Below are 17,173 nucleotides of genomic sequence, written 5' to 3'. Positions count from 1 at the left end.
GGATCCAAAAAATTCTAACCAAAGCCTCTTGTTTGTTTCTCTGCAAAAAACAAAACAAAAAAAAATTTTCCAGCTACCACTTTCACCATCATCACCAACTCTGTGATTTTATCAGTGTTATCAGGAATATTACTCTATTTCTATGAAAATATGTACTTTCCACACAAGAACAAGCTGGAATGATTGCTCCTGTACCTTGTTCCGGAAAGTCTTAATTAGATGACTTGACTAGTGTAGCTTTGGATTGTTCATTTGAATGATATGAAAAATTCCAAGCTAAAACAAACAACCACCAAACAAGAACAGTTTCCACCTTGGCTATTAATGATGGGTACAGGCTCAGATGCACAACACAAACCTACTGCCCTAGTATCTTATGAGAAGCAAGAGTCCCAGCCAGAAAACAACAGTAAAGAGCACTGTCTGCCTGTGACTGGATCCCCTCAGCTTCTGCACAGCAGCTTCTAGGAGAGAATAACTCTGACATCATTGTCTATCCCTTTGCTTCCAGGAAGCTTCATGACTGGGGAATTGGCTGTGCTGCTCAACTCTCCATCTTCCCCAATCCCCTCTGATAAATATGCTCATCTCCTAACAATCCATGAAGCTTCCCTGTCCCTATGGCTCCGGATTCACCAGAAAGAAGCTCACTGCTGCAGGCTTGGATTCAGGTGAGAAGTGCTACCAATGGATCAAACCCCAAAAGAAGGTAGAACAAAGCAACAAGCCCTACAAATGTGGGAGTAAATAGCATTGTACTCACACTGCCCAAATTTTACTTGTGTGAAGCATTTTGACAGCTTTGAGGCACTATTTTAGATACTCTTCAAATATGGTTTCTTCACATATTTTACAGCTTTTAATGCTACGAAAAGTGTAACATATTAAAAAAAAAAGAACTTAGAAAACCATACCAAAGCTCAAAAGGGCTATTTAGGAGTACTTTCAGCAACATTGGCTTGCAAACTAGTGGATCATAGTATTAACCAGCCTCCACAAATTTATTTTAAATGGCTCCTGAGGAAAAAAGTTCAGTTCAGAAAGACTCTACTGGCCCAATTTAAAACCATAACAATCATGGTGTATTAAATTATACTATACCTTAGAACTTGAGACAAAGATTTTAAGATATACAAAGGTTCTCCAATATTGTAATGTCTAACAGCCTCTAAGCCACTCTGCTGCCTTCTCTTAACATCTTCCTTTTTTACCATTCTTGCTTAAATAGCTTCATATTAGGTTCACAGAAGGGATTTTTTTTTAACCTACAACTTTGATCTCTGAGGCAGCAATCACTTTAAGATGGTAACAATATGCTGCCACGTTATTTAATGTTATTTCATCTACAACCCTAAGCAATAGAAACATTTTACCTATTCCATTTTCCCTAAACTAATCCAGACACCACACTGGATAACACAGCTGTGGTGGGAAAAGATCCAGCAGGTGAAGTGACTAGAGCACTTATTCTCATCTTCTCTTCTAATTATACAACAGAGAAATTCAAGTTGAATCCTCCTTCCAGCTTCATGCCAGCACCACACAGCCTACCTGAGCTCTCCAGCACTCTTAGAAAGTTTTCAAAAAATGTCTTTTTCAAGTATTCTAAGACTGAGATACTGTGAACCCCACTGAGTAAAACTGACATTAGAGGATAACATTTACTAAATCTTGGAGAGCATAATGAAGTTATGATGAGTTTCACTGGAATGCCTCAAGGGAGGAAAGTATTTGGGGAAATTACTTCGGGAAGAGTTGACATATAAAGAGAAGAATTTAAATTCCATCAGCACCCTCCCTTAGCAGAACAAGTTTAGACTATGGTTTTATACAAGAAGATGCTGGAAGTCTTCACAAATGCCTAGAGGAGGGGAGGGAAACAAAAACCCCTGCAGTTTGTGGTTTGCTATATGCTTTTCCCCTTTGTGTAAGCCTTACCTGTGAGTTGCCCATGGAAAGGAAGCCTCAGAGCACATGAGAAGGATTTGATATGGACAAGCTCAAGCCACACTGCTGAGTGCCCAAACTGGAACAAACCCTGCATTATTCCAGGCAACTCTGCCTGCCACAGTACTGCTATTTCTGGAGTCAGAGGTGAGAGTATTATCAGTGATGGTTCACCATGTGTTTGATGCCTGCTAAAGCACAGACCACAAAGCAAAAATATGAAAGACTGCAAAGCTTTGTATTCTGTGAGGGAAGTGCAGAATCCCATCATTCCTACAGCTAGTAGGACATGTACATCTAATGAAGGCTATTAACAGTAACACTAAAATGAGTGTACATCTTTAGAGATAGGAATCAGTTGAGGGAAATGTTCCCTAGAAGCACACCCTTCCAGGTGATTCCTAGAGACAGAACAAGCATTCACCATGGGAATCCCATTCCAGTACTCTGTTTCATAAAAATGCAGGAAAAGATTTGCAACATAAAAAACTGTTTCAGCCTTTTTTCTTTTTTTTTTTGCTTTAAAACTTAGTGTTGCTTCACACAACTGATCAGAAACAAGTGAAGATGGCTGCTGATCACTGCCTGGAAGCCTCCGGTTAAAAAAATTAGCAATGTTACTACATTCACAAAATCTTTGACCTCTGCTGGAGAGTCAGCTCTACAGGCTTCAGTACGTTATGACAGATGTCACCACAAATTTGAATACCTGTGTCACAGTGAGAGATCCAGCACCTCATCCCTCACATATCTCAGACGTTGAAGCGAAAAATATACTGTGCTCCTAAAAGCAGTTCAAAATGAAAAGTCAAGAAAGGAATTGGGGCTGTTGGTTGAAGAGAATTTGTGGACGCCTCACACCAGGAATTGTGCAGGGACTTGGAGCAACCTGATCTAGTGGAAGGTGTCCCTGCCCATGGCAGAGGCTTGGGATGAGACAAGCTTTAAGGTCCCTTCCAACCACCCCTATGCAGGTTCTATAATTGTATGACCAAAAAAGCATCCAAGTAAACACAATGTCATAAGGGAATAACAAAACAAAATGCTTGACAAATAAAACTAGAGTCAACGGTTCTCTGCACCTGCAGTTAATCAGGCCCTTGTATAAATGGAGACAATTTTGACAAGCCTGTCTGAATTTTACAAGAGGATCACATTAATATTGATTTGTTTAGATCACCATGAACACAGCTGAAGAACTGCAGTCTCATGAACAATTCCTGTGGCAAATTATGACAACTGCAGCATTGCAGTGATTTTCACTGAAAATAGTTAGTTTTTCTGATTTAGTGACATATATAGATAGGCCACAGAGACAGATACAATCCAAAAAATCAACTTGATAAGGAAAGAGCTTACTGCAAGCTTCTTCCAGATCTTATTACAACTCAGCTGACAACAGCCTAACAAAAGTTGACTCAGCTCAGATCAAGTCTGGACTGTCACAGAAAGTCTACAAGCCAAGCTGGTTTGGGTTTGTTGTCTTTTGTTTAATTCCATCAAAACCTTTTTGTAGGGCAATTACTTCAACACTTAGAAGAATGCATGCTCTGCTGAGTTTGTTTTGCAGTTCACTTGGTGCAAAGTATTTTACCCTGCAATAACAGAACAGTCTAGAAAAGAAATCCTCAATTAGCAAACTACTGAGCATGATGAAGGCTGGTGAGCTTCCTATAAAGATGAAAAAGATCTAGACAGCAAACTTGCTACCAGATTAAGCCAGTCATTATTTTTTAAACAAAAGACAGCGCATTTGCCTGATAGATTTTGCACAGCAGGGCTGTAAGAGCTATTTGGTATTAACCCACACTATTATATACATATAAGCACTTAATTACATCAGCATAACCGCTCGTATTCTCTTAAGAGACTCAAAACTCCTGAGAATCAACTAAGGAAACTACAAGAAGTTTTTCACAGAAGAGCACACAGTTCTACCAGTAACTGGGAAGGAGTAAAATACTTCAGGTATGTAGAGAAAACAGGAAAACTTATTACATTAGCTACCTTTTGCCATGTCAGCAATTCTCAGCAATGCATTGCTTCAGGAAAAGATATCCCAAAAAGAAAAAAAAATTAAACAAATACAGTAAATAGTCATTTCTGTTCTGCCATGATGATGGTCGTTTTCCCCTGTAGTGTTACTTGGAAAAAGGGACATTCCACGTGTACCATTAGTCTTTACCCTATTGTTACTAAAGGCATCAGGTGTTCAGTTTAAGGCAAAATTGCAGACATCATTACAAACAAGAAATTTGCTCTAATGCTACCAGGTGAAATCTAAGCTCACAAAGCTGTAAGATCTACAAGACACACTTATCTAAAGGAAAAAAAATTAAATAAATTAATGCACAAAACCCCTAAAGACAGCACAGATAAAAAAGACACCTCTAACTCCTGAAGGAGATTCCTCAGCTCAGAGCTGCAGACATTCAGACACCAGCATTCCAGGACAGTTTTTATGAATGTTACCCCTGCTCAGAAGTGGAACAGGAGGGGTTTTCATCTGCTGTCTTGATGAAAAAAGGTTGCAATTATGCCACAAGCTGGTACCCAGGCAAAGCAGGATCTCTGCTCTTCACCTAATGCATTGTGATGGATACTGATAAACTGAACATCCAGAAAATCAAGGTATCCCATGATAACAGAAAATTATCAGCTAACAGAATTGAAAAATTTTAGTGCCATAGCAACCAACTTCACAGACTTTAAAACTGAATTAGTCAGAAGATCAAAAAGAAAAAAAAAACTATTTTAAAGCAAGATTTCAAATAAAAAGGCAATTACCTAGACCTTTTATTAATCTAATTCTTTGGAGTATATTATTAGGAAGAATAACTGCAAAGCTTTTCTCAAAGCAAGTGTGCACTTTCCAAAGACCAAAGAAGCAGAATCCACGGGAAAAGTGGTGCATGTAGGAAAGCTACAGTATAAAGAATACCTAGTCATCTCTGTACTAGAAAACAAACAGAGCACTTCATTTGCCAAGAATAATCCCTCTTTAAAACATTCTGTTCCAACCATGACAACCCAAAGCAGCACCACAGAGATCTCCTTTCCTCCAGTACAAGGGAAAAAGAGAGTACGTGCAAAACACAACCTGGCTGTATCTGACTCTGCTATAACAACTGACCAAGTCTTTGCTTTTCAATATATTCAGCTATTTGGCTCAGTAAATCACCTCCCCCCCAACATGGCTTTCTCACTGCACCCTGAGCCAAGCCCAGGCTGCACAGCCTGCACTGAACTTTATTTCTTCCCTTGTATTTCCACTCCTTTTCTCCTTGGTATGCAGAGCTGCAACAGGCCAGCAGTGCCAGCTCGCTGGAGGAAGCAGACCTGTAAGATAATCTCTTTTACTGAGCCAAACATCCCAGGCCAAACTGATACACAACCAGCTACCACAAGTACCAGCCTGCCAAGAACAGCACGGAATTAAAAAAAACAAACCCATCCCAAAAGAAAAACCACAAAAAAGAACTCTCTCTGATAAGAAAAAGTGCAGCTAAGGATATGGAGAACTAAGAACCTGTGCTCAATGCTCTGTTCACAACACAATCAGCCCAGCACCCAGAATGAGAGAGACCACGTTCCCCTGTATTCAGCTCACATACAGCTTCAGCAAGAAAAAAAGAGTACTTTTAAATATTGTTACATCCTGAGATGAAGCCAAAGGCTGATGCCAAAGTAACCAACCTAAAAACAAATCAAACTTGTAAAGTATATTTAGTGTTTTACTTTAAGACTTACCTACGAAAGCCAGGAGGAAACAGGGCTTACACTATCCAAACACAAGGGAAAAAGACAACCTCAGAACAGAAATGCAGCTAATCTCAGGTAAGAAGCCAAGCCTCAGGAGAAAAACCTTCAGTGCTCCAGCCTTGCCTCCCTGTTGCCCATGTGTTTTTCAAAATTTAATCATCTCAATCCTTTCTCTTCAGTCCAGCCATTCTCTTCCATTGATTGGATTGTCCATCTTCCATTTCATTTTAAAATTTTAAAAGCAGGACGGACTATCTTGACCATTCTAATTAATTTGCATCTACCACAAAGCGTTGTAAATTCTTCATTAAATTCCATTTAAGATAGAATGGTATCTGAAAATTTCTAATTCAGATGTCACAGACTTCAACTCATAGAGTCCAGTTACAGACAATAATGAACTCAATCTCTTAAAACTGCAACACATTTTTCCCTTAAGTTAGCTCAACTCCAACTATATTGGTAAGAAATCTCCTTTTATTTTTCTCAGGAATGTAACACTTCTTAAACTCCTGTGTCCTTTTCAGATTGTGAATGATCACCAGGTCAATATCCCTTAGAAAGAAGGGAAAATGTAAGCAAAGCCCTTGGCAAGGCTTAAGGTACATCTTTCAGGTTTCTGATCATTGCCTTTAAAAAAAATCAACCCTTTGAGTGTTGGTATCTGAATCAGATGATAATGCTGTAGGCACTGTAAGACTACCACTGGAATACTAACTGCCTGCTCCTTTGCTACAGCAATGATCAGAGAACCAGAACAGCCTCTATCCCACAGCCATGGGCTTACCAATCCAATAAACAGGCATTTTTTTTTTAAACTTAAACAGCCAGTTACTTAAAACAGCTCACCAGAAGGCCAGGGAGAATGCCTGGACACTTTGGGAAATAAAACCCGTAAGTGCTGAAAGAGATGCTCAACCCTGTCAGGAGTGCCTTCACCACTTGCATTCCCTAAGAACTAGCTTACCCTCACACTATGTTTAATCCACAGCCCTTCATTGCTTACAGCTCTGGACAGGTAACCAGTCATTTGCTGCCACAAATGAGGCCTCTCAAAAAGGGTACTTTAAATGCCAGCCTCCACCTGTCCACAGTAAAACAGAGAAATGGAATAACAGGAGTACGTGCTAAAATATAACATAATGTCATATGTGGAGTCAAAACAAAACCTTTGACCTTTAACTCAATAAATTAGGGAGATAAAAAGAGGAAAAATAAAATAAAATAAAATGAGCTACTGTGACAGATCACATTCATCTACCTCAGTGCAAGCAAAAAGCTTCAGGGAAGCCTTTACATTTCCAATCCATTTATCAAAAAGGTAGAAATACTAGAGAACCAGGACAGGGACTGTGCACACACAACATTTCCTACAATTACAGTATAACCCGTGAAGACTCCAAGCATGCATGCATTACTGTCTGGTTTCTATTTTCCATCTATAATTTTAAAACAAGTAATTTTACTGACACTATTTTATCAGATCACTTAAGGAGCTCAGGTATACACAGAGTGAGAAATAAAACATTTAAATGGAAGAAATATGACAGTTCCCAGCCCGTCAAACGGTACAAACTCCTCGGTCCATTAAGTCACATCAAATGAATTTTCTGGCCTTTTACACCAACTACAATTCTGAAATAACAGGAAAAATATTATTCTTGAAATACACAGCCTTCATGATAACTTGTTTTGTTCTTAATCCAATCCACAACACTGAGAGAGTTCTATTTTTTCCAGAAGGCAGCGCATTAAGGCTCAATTACACTGTCTTTGCCATAAAGGTGTTACCAAAGAAACGGAACCACTCAGGAGGAAGAAAGTAGCAGGAGGCCCAAACTTTGATCTCTAATCCCATCTTAACCACAACTGTTTGATCTTAGAAAAAATACTTAGCCTATAATGCATTAACATTACACAGAACAATATCATGCTTTAAATATTGCACAATCGTTATAATGCTCAACAATTATGGTATCAAATTCACTCACCAATTAACCAGACGTAGTGTAGGTTCTAAAAGTAAAATTATGCTCCACTAGTAAACCAGGTAAGAGAACCACACTGGTTAAGATTATTTTCATCCCTTTTAATGTTTCCCACCTCAAACTCAACAACTCAGTCATGCTTCAAATGCAAATCATCATTAATCAAGCAAGAATCGTTACCTAGCAAATGTATTAATATTTCATGGGTTTATTTATACTGTAACCACCATGCAAATCAGTTTAACAGGCAACCCACAAAAAAAGGCTACAGTCTATGCTCATGAAATGGAAGCTCTGAAGTCTTTCCAGAAACAGGCTCACAACCTGAATCCTTTCAGGAAAAATGCACTCTGGAACACAATTTTTAAAAATATACATATACACTACCCCATTCTACTCTTTTTATATCATGACATAGAATTATGTGAATAATAATTTAAAATCTTGATGTCAAAATTTAAGTCACTCAAAACTGTAATATATCCAGTGCATGAATAGTTCTAACTAGAAGGAAGTTAATTAACGTGCAAAATGCAGGAAAAAAAAAAAAAAAAGGGTTTATTCTATTTCCTGATTATGGTCAAAAATGTTTAAGCTGAGTAGCTCTGATCAAGACCATTTCTTTCTCCAATCCAGGAGCATCCTTCCTATCCTTCTACTACAACAGGAAAGAGGACTCTGCACTACATTAATTAAACATTTCTTTGACTGAGTGGAAAAATCAGTGGTAAAAAGTATATTTTATCACTGACTATTTTTTCTTCAAGAATTCTAAAAATACATCAAGCTTAAATAACTCTTTTGATAATACTTTAAATTGACATTCTACCAATAAACTCTCAAAACCAAAACTTTAAAATTTACTGTTTGGGGGTTTGGTTTGGGTGGGTTTTTCAGTTGTGTAGGATTTGGGATGTGGAGTTTGGGGTCTTTTTTTTACTATTTTCTTTGTGTCGGACTGTTCTTTACTAAATATTTGTGTTAAACTGCCTCTTTCAACATTTGCTTTACAAGTTGGGCTCCTGTACCAGTCAAGCCACCAACTCAACACCCCTGTTCCTTTAGATTCAGAACTACCCAAGGAAAGCAAGGGAGGATGTACTTCAAAGACATCCACACCTAGAAATCAGCAGATACTGAAACCATGTGATAGCATTCACACTGACTAACGAAACAAGCACACCCTCTCTTTTCTCTATATTTTATGGACTCAAAAGGAATGTTTCAAGTAGTTGTTTCTCCTGGTTATTCATATTTAGAGGTATCCCAGCCTACCTGTATCACACTAAGAAAAAAATCAATGGATAATCCTCATAGTAACAATCCCCGTGTTTTTTCTCCACTTCAGAGAAACATTTCTTAAGAGAAAGTAAGATTGCCCTAAATACCTATAGAAAAAAGGTGGCTTCTGCAGCCTAAACGCATATAAAAATCTTAACTGCTACTTGCAGCAGTGTCCACACACTGTCCTCACTGGCAGTATCACAAACAACTCCCCCAAACCCCCATTTACTATAGCCTGACTGGTTTTAAGTGGGCTGTATGACTCAGACTAGATCCTCACGCCTTTTAAAACGTCCAAACAAGCAGTCAGATGTCTAGAGTCAAAAGTAAAAGTTATATCAACAACAGCCAATATGTCACTTATTTCCTCTGCTGTCATCTCCAATGCACAGGAAACGTCTGAGACAACATCTGACCCCACTCCCAATCAGCTAAAATGATACCCAATGTTTACCAATAAATACTTTTATTCACAGTTTAAATATCAAGTGTTAAAGAGTAGGGATACACAGAAATCAGCTATTTTAATTAATTTCTCAGGGCAGTACCCTGTGAAGTCATTTATACCTCAGGATGCAGCCCATGGCATCAGTGTTAGTGGTGGCAAACTGTGGAGGGTTAAGACCAGCTGACAGTGCTCTTTGCAGGCTGACAGACAAATAAGGACAAGCCCACAGCATGGCACCTTCAGAGAGAAAACTCAATCCAAAATGCCCCTGAGGTGTCCTGTTGATGCCTGGGATGTCACCCAGGAAAAAAATCACCTTCAGCACTGGGCATCAGGCAGCACTACAGCTAGGCAAGACTAACAGCCAGCAGACTACTGACATCAAGGCAGGCTTAGGAATGGGAAGAGGAAAACCACAAGCAGACATAACATCCAAAGAGTGGAGTTCTCAGGAGATATGCAGAATCAACATAAAGGTTTGTACTCACTGAAAATAAAGCGTGATACAAAACATTCCTTCATCTTCGATTTGATCTTTTCCCTCTCCCTGCACAGCCCTGTGTACCAGCCCTGCACTCACCCCTCCCTGTGCTTTAATTCAGCAAAATGACATAACTATTCCAGCAGGAAACCGATGAACTAGACCACAAAGGGGTTCACCTCGCTAAAATGGCAGAAAACCAACAAGCACTGGAACTATGAAAAGAATAGGGAGGGACTATGCAACTGGAAAGAAAGGAACAACAAGGGCTTGCCTTTTTGGCAGGCTGGCAGCTTGTGAGCCACTGCCTGTGAGGTCAGCTTCCGAGATCCCCTCGGGCAGGATGCCTCCCTAAAAGGGGGCTGAAAGATCCCACACAGGTGAAAGAAACAGCAAGGGGCAAGTTATTAATAAAGCACATACAGGAGCATTTCATAACTGTGACAGATGTTGCAGCAGGACTCATCTAAAACACCTACCACGAGTGTCTTACTAACTACCCACCGAAAATTAAAACATGAAGTTAGAACAAAATCTAAATTAGCTTTGCATTTTAAGACAGGAATAATCACTGACACTTATTAGTTCAAGACTCCCCTCGATCAGAGTAACCATTGGCACTGCCATCTGCTGTCCCCATAATAACGGATAGGAAACAAGCCCAGGTTTTTCCTAATCGCATTCCCTATTGGGCAAAACACCATTAAAACTGACCCAGCCTGGCATTCCTGGACTCCACAGCACCGAAGCCAAGAACACACAGACCTCAAGACCAGGACAGCTCACCAAAGGCACTTCCCCCAAACGCCGCTTCAAACTGTGCCCAGGAATGAATGAAAAGATGGAGCTGGAAGACTCAGAGGTAACAACTCAGTTTTTTCTTGAACTGGACTTAAAACCGCTCACGACAGATGTTTGGGAACACCACAGATCGCCCCGTTAACCTCCCTGTAAAGTTAGCTAAACCTAATGATTACACATCGAGTTTCACACACGCACAGCTGAGGACTGGAAAGCAGCCGCCTCTGCAGCCGAGCTCTAGGCGAAGGCTGGAGCCTGAACGTGAAAAAACCATCTCCTCAGGTCACTGCTGCTACGAGCACTCGGCGCTGGGCGGGCTGGGCTCTGCCAGCCCTCTGGAAAGGCATAACCCCGCCAGGCAGCAGCGCCGAGCACAAAGCCGTCCCTCCAGAGCGCTCCCTGCCCGGAGGGCGCTGCGCGGGCGGCAGCGCCGAGCCCCGAGGTGAAGACGAAGCTGAACTGCTCTCCGGAGCCCTCACGGCCACCCCGCAGACAGCTCGCTCCCCTCACAGAGCTCGGCAGCGCAAACTCGGATTTTTAAAACACAAACGGTGAGGGAAACGCGGGGCGGAGGCGCGGCGGGGCGCGGACCCCGCTCTTTGTTCGCCGCCGCGGGCAGGCCCGGCCCGGCCCCGGGCCCGACCCTCACCTCGCGGACGTCCTGCAGGCATTCGAGCACGGCGAGGTTGTTGGCCCAGCTGTGTTTGGAGCAGAGCCGCACCACGTCCTCCCGGCACACCGCCTCTTCCGACAGCTTCCACCCGCTGCCCGACCCGCCGCCGCGGGCACTCCGCGGGGCAGCCGCGCCCGGCCCCGCCGGCTGCCCCACTCCGGGCTGGGCCCCGCCGGCCCCGGCACCGCCGGCAGCAGGGCCGGGCACCGCCGGCCGCGCCGCCAGCGCCAGCAGCAGGAGCAGCGCCGGGCCCGGGCAGCGGCTCCGGACACGTCCGCACGGCGCCATCTTGGATCCGCCACCTCCGGCGTCCGCCCGCCTACCCCGCGGCACGCACGGCGTATGCAAATCAGCGCGCCCGTGACGTCACCCCAGCGGGACGCGCCCCTTTCTCGGTGAGGGGGCGTGGCCCGCCCTGGCCCCTCCCCCAGCACGCGGCGTGGCCCCGCCTCGGCCGTTGTCGCCTCCGGAGGACGAGGCGTCGCCACAGGGGCCACCGCGGCTTCCCGGCCCCGACGGCCCCACGGCCCCGACGGCCCCCGCCGCCCCTCAGGGCTCCTGCAGCCTCTTTGCGGTCCCGCAGCCCTTCGGTGATCCCGCAGCCTTTCAGGGGCCCTCGCCACCCCTCAGCGGCCCCGGGCCCCCTCAGCCGCTCCGCAGCCCCTCAACGGTTCCCGCCGCCCCTCAACGGCCCGCGGGTCCCCTCAGCGGCCTTGGCGACTCCACAGCCGAGCGGGGCGGCCCTGCCGAGCCGGTACCAGTGCCGGGGGGCCGAGGAGCCGGGCCTGGCCGTGCTCAGCCCACCGGGAAGGCGGCAGGTCCCTCTGCAGGTGTCCCATAGCCGTGGTCAGTCCGTGCCCCACATCTCTCGTGTCCGGCCCGCCCCGCCGCCGCCTCGGGCACTGAGGAGGCCGGAGCCGTGATGGGGAAACTGAGCTTTGCGGATGACAGCGCCAGCGAGATGGATGACGAGCAAAACATGAAGAACGAAGGACAAATACAGAAGTACAAGGAAGAATTACAGAAGAATGAAGAGAAGATGCAGGCGATCAAAAAGAGAATTAGGTGCACTGAAGAGGAAATGCAGGAGATCAGAGAAAAAATACAGAGGAATGAAATAAAAATACAGGAGTACAAAGAGAAAATAGAGAAGATCAAGGAAAATATATGGAAGAACGAAATGAAAATACAGATGAAGAAACAAACACTAGAGGAGACTGAAGGGAAGAGAAAGAAGAATGAACTGCAAAAGGAGAATGTGGCAAAAATGTGGGCAAACAAAGAAAAAATACAGGAGCTTAGAGATAAAATACATAAGAACAAAGAAAAAATACAGCAAAACAAGTTTAAAATACCAAAGAATGAAGAAAAAATACAGAAGCATGAAGTAAGACCAGAGAATGAAATAAAAATGCGTAACAACAAAGAAAAAGTACAGGACCTCAACAAAAAATTACAGAATATTAGAGAAAGAATACAGGAGATCCGAGAAGAAATGCAGAAGAACGTACAAAAACCACCGGAAACCAAGGAAAAAATACTAAAGAATGACGACAAAATACGGAAGAACAAAGCGAAACTACGTAGGAATTAAGACAAAAATTTGACTGGCTGCTAAAACCACGAAATCTTCAATAAAATGCTGGCATTCAACTTTTCTGCTGTAATTTCTCCATGCTGAGTGACAAATTATCACCTGTATTGATCTTCTGCCTATATAAGGATGCACTCCTCACCCCTCCTGGGGCAGTGCTGGGCTGGCTGGAGGGGATAAGTCCTGCACCAGGGTGGCCCAGCCCTGGAGTAGCTGCAGGGAGCAGAGAGCTCAACAAGGGCAGAAAAGATCCCATTTTGGGGGTGTCATGAGACAGCTCATTTTGGAGTTTGGTGGGTTGGCTGCACCTCCTATGCTGTTGGTGCCACACACTCTGTTTTGGGGGCTGGGATTTGGCATGTCACACTCCATAGTGGCTCTGGGCTTTGTCCATGGGAATGGAGAGAAATGGGCTGTAGGTGTCATCAGGTCTCTAAAACAATGTCTACAAAGGCTGATCCCGTTGTAGATTCCTCCTAGACCAATAAGTGGGGGTGGATGCTGAATTTGGTGATGGATGAGCTAAAAGCAGTGTTTGCAACCACACAGCCCCCTTCAGAGGAGTATTTTGGGGATGCTGAAGCCCAATCTGCCTGAACAGCCAGCCAGACCCAAAATTCCACAGTAAAAAAATACCTGTCCAGGTGTTGGGGCAGTGGCAGCAGTGGGACACAAGTCCACCACCAGCTCAGCAATCACAGCTCTTGAGATGTCCTGTCAGGATCCCACTGGGCTGGCTCACAGCACCCTCCTAGGAGGGGTTTGCCCCCAGATCTCCGATTTGCTTCCAGCAGCAGAGGGAAATGGGAGACAGGGGGAATCCCACCTCAATTCCCCTCCTTGTTGACTCCAGGAGCAGTTTTCCCAGCACAAGCTGGCACCCTGCCTGCATGCCAGGATGTTCCATGGGTGTGCCCTGGCTCAGTGAGGTGGTGTGAAGTGGAGCTGTAGGGCTGCTCCCTTCCTGCCCCAGGCTGTCTCATCCTGCCTGGGACTGCTCTTGGGAGTGCCTCTGACTGTCTTACCCAACCCAGGAGCTACCAGAACACCTTGAGCCCAGTGTGGCCACCAACTTGCAGCCATCTAACCCCGGTGAAGGCAAGAGCAGGAGAGGGAGGAGCAAAGTCTCCATGCTTCTCGTGTTTGAATGTCACACTGGGACACAGCGCTTGGGAAAGTGGCTTTGTGCTGGCACCCAGGGGCTGTGCAGCTGGGAACACTTGAAAACAAAAGCTAGCAAAATCCAGCCCGTGCTTGGCAGCCTATTTGGTTTAGTGAGAATTATTTGAGGAGTTAGCCCAGTGCAAGAGCTGGCTCTGCTCCTTCATCCGTCACAGAATGAAGACAGAACAGAACAGTGGAGCTGGGTTACAGCTCACTTCTCATGCCTTTGGGAGATACTCTGAGATTCATTTTTTCCTCAAGGAGCACTTTCTCCCAGCCTTGGATTTTACCATCCTGTGCTGCCCAGTGTTAAATAGGCATTTTATAAAGGAGCACTATGCTCACCATGTCCATGCAGTGAGTTAAACAAGGAGGAGGTTTTTCTTTGGACACAGCGACATCTCTGCCCCTGAGATAACCCCAGTGGCTCCTTGCAACTACAGCCCCTCTCATTTGGCAGAAATTCCCTTATTGCCTCATTTTAAGCACTTTAGTAGCAAGCATTTCACCCTCAGGGTGTTGCATTATGAGCTTGCAGTAGTCCTCTGCTTTCGTAGTGGGCAGCACTTTTCAGTCTCATCACCTTAAGTAATAAACCCCATTTATATGGCCCCCAGCTTTGCAGACTGAGGCTGGAGTGAGCTGAGCTTCTGGGACACCTCTCACTCCTTCCCAGCTGTGTCCTTGCTCTCCAGCTCACTATTTCAGGGAGAACAAAAGTCCTCAGTCCATGCAGAGGAGCTGCTCCAATTTTTAATTGGATACAGACTGCTTGCTCCCATGTGGCAGTTCTGAATCCCAGCTTAGCCTCCACGCAGTGCCCTGAGGCCCTCTCCCTTGCATGCAGCTTGGCTCAGCTGCCTCTCTCCAAAGCTTTGCACCCCCAAAACTTCAGTACTGCCTTTCCCAGTGGATGATCCTCACCACCAACAAATCCTGCTGCAGAGAGCCGACTTGAGCTGCCATTCAGTGCTATTTCCTGCTGACTAAGGCAACAACCCTAGTCTGGGGTTTCATGGCTTATTTCTGTGACAGACACAGGTTCAGCCCCACTGTTTCAGGTTTTCTTGTAGGTCAGAGTCCTGCAGTGCTGCTGCTCATCCACATTTGGAAATAAGCAGAAGACCACGAAAATACTCAACTTCCAAAGAGGAGAAATATTTCAGCTACAACCCTGTTGAGCGCAAGGGGAGCTTTGTGCCTCTCAGGCACAAAGTTTCAACCTGATGTGACCTTTTTTTTTCCCCAAAATGTGATGCTGTTGACACATCTTTGCCTCACAAACCCTCAGAAGCCCCAGGTCATATCTGCAGAGACTGTTGCCCCCATGCTGATGTAGATCTGTGTTGCACTTAGCACCTACCTTTAGGAAAAAAAGATATGGGCAATTTTCCAGCCCATCCTCCACCATGCCACAATTCTTTCCCAATTCTGCTTTATGCTTTCCCAAGCACTCAGTGCTGCTGGCAGCTTGAGGCCATTGGAAGCACAAGGGGCTCACTCCCCTGTTCCGTGACCTCTGCTGTTAATGGAAGCACCAAATTGGACTTGATGCAAGACCAAAGCTCCTGGACCCTCAAATTAATTACGCTTCACAAGGTGGGATAATCACTGAAATTAGTTTGAGATGTTTCTTTTCTCTTGACCACCACATGCTGGAGAGAGCCTGTTACCTGTAAAGTTTGCCCCAAGGATTAGATAAGCTTTCTAGGACATAGATACCCAAATTCCTCTTTCTTTTGCACTTAAACACACTATTTTCACAGAATCACAGAATATGCTCTGTTGGAAGGGATCCACAAGAATCATCAAGTCCAAGTGTTAGGCCTGCACAGGACCATCCCCTAAATACTCACTTATGTGCCTGAGACCATTGTCCAAATGCTTCCTGAACTCTGTCACTGTTGGTGCTGTGATCACTTTCTCAGGCAACCCGTTCCAGTGCCCAATCACCCTCTGGGTGAAGAACCTTTTTCTGATATCCAACTTATACCTCCCCTGAAACAACTTCAAGCCATTACTTGGGTCCTGTCACTGGTCACCACAGAGGAGAGATCAGTGCCCCTTCTCTTCCCCTGATGAGGAAGTTGCAACTGCAATGAGGCTTCCCTCCAGTCTGCTCTAGGCTGAACAGACTTCAGCCACTCATATGGCTTCCCCTCGAAGCCCTTCACCATCTTCTTTACCTTCCTTTGGCACTCTCAAATAGCTTAATAGGTTTTTTTTATATTGCAGTGAGCAAAACTGCACACAGGACTCAGGGTGAGGCTGCAGCAGAGCAGAGCAATCCTGTCCCTCAACTGGCTGGTGACACTGTGCCTGATGCACCCCAGGACAGTTTCCCACAGGCCCACAGAACCCAGTGTTCTGTCATACCAGGGCACCCACAGCTCTGGCTGCCATCTGAGCACAGTTTACCTCTTTCAGCAAAGACAAGTAATGTGAGCAGGAAGCATTTCTGCCTTCTCAGCAGTATGTCTAAATATCTTTAACTATCATAAAAGCAAATAAACAACGATAAATACTGTTATCATAAGTGAGGGAGGCTGTTCACATCAACATGCCTGAGTGCTCACAGGGGCCAAGAGCAGTTTGCCTGAGGGCAGTCCTGCTGCTGAGACATTGTGACCCCCTCTGATCAATTCTGACTGACTCTGCCAGGCAGCTGAACTGTTTTTTCCCCATATTCTCCCTTTCACAAACCAGCAGAAAGGTGAGTCTTTTAAGGAATTTACTGCCTTGGTAGAAAATCTGCAAATCTACAGAAGCAGAAAATCTTGTCACATCTTCTCACAAACAAAGGAGAACTAAATGAAATCCCACTGGGATGCTCTGGCTACCTCAGTGTAACAAGGTTCAGTTTAAGCTGCTTGTTTCACTTGCTACAGTGCCTGGGTTTAATCCAATTTGATTTGGGACACCCAGTAGCTGCTTTTTTGCCCTCCAGGAAGCAGTGGGTACAGCCAGAGCAGAGCAAAGCACTGGCCCATCCTGCCTCATGTGCACACAGACACCAAGCTGTGCTCATTTC

General features: G+C 44.6%; 1 protein-coding gene across 1 annotated transcript in view; it reads right to left on the bottom strand.

The window, feature by feature from the left end:
- GLG1 (golgi glycoprotein 1) overlaps positions 1 to 11,672 on the bottom strand; it is a gene marked incomplete at its 5' end in the record, with an annotated part of 77,678 nt that extends 66,006 nt beyond the window's left edge. Inside the window, one exon of the mRNA XM_083870109.1 lies at positions 11,361 to 11,672. Coding sequence (XP_083726235.1) covers positions 11,361 to 11,672 — 312 coding nt within the window. The remainder of the gene's footprint in view (positions 1 to 11,360) is intronic.
- Positions 11,673 to 17,173: the final 5,501 nt, after the last annotated feature.

This window comes from Zosterops lateralis, assembly GCF_965231275.1.
Source record: "Zosterops lateralis genome assembly, chromosome: 12".
Classification (NCBI taxonomy): domain Eukaryota; kingdom Metazoa; phylum Chordata; class Aves; order Passeriformes; family Zosteropidae; genus Zosterops; species Zosterops lateralis.
This window is presented reverse-complemented; position numbering and strand designations above follow the sequence as displayed.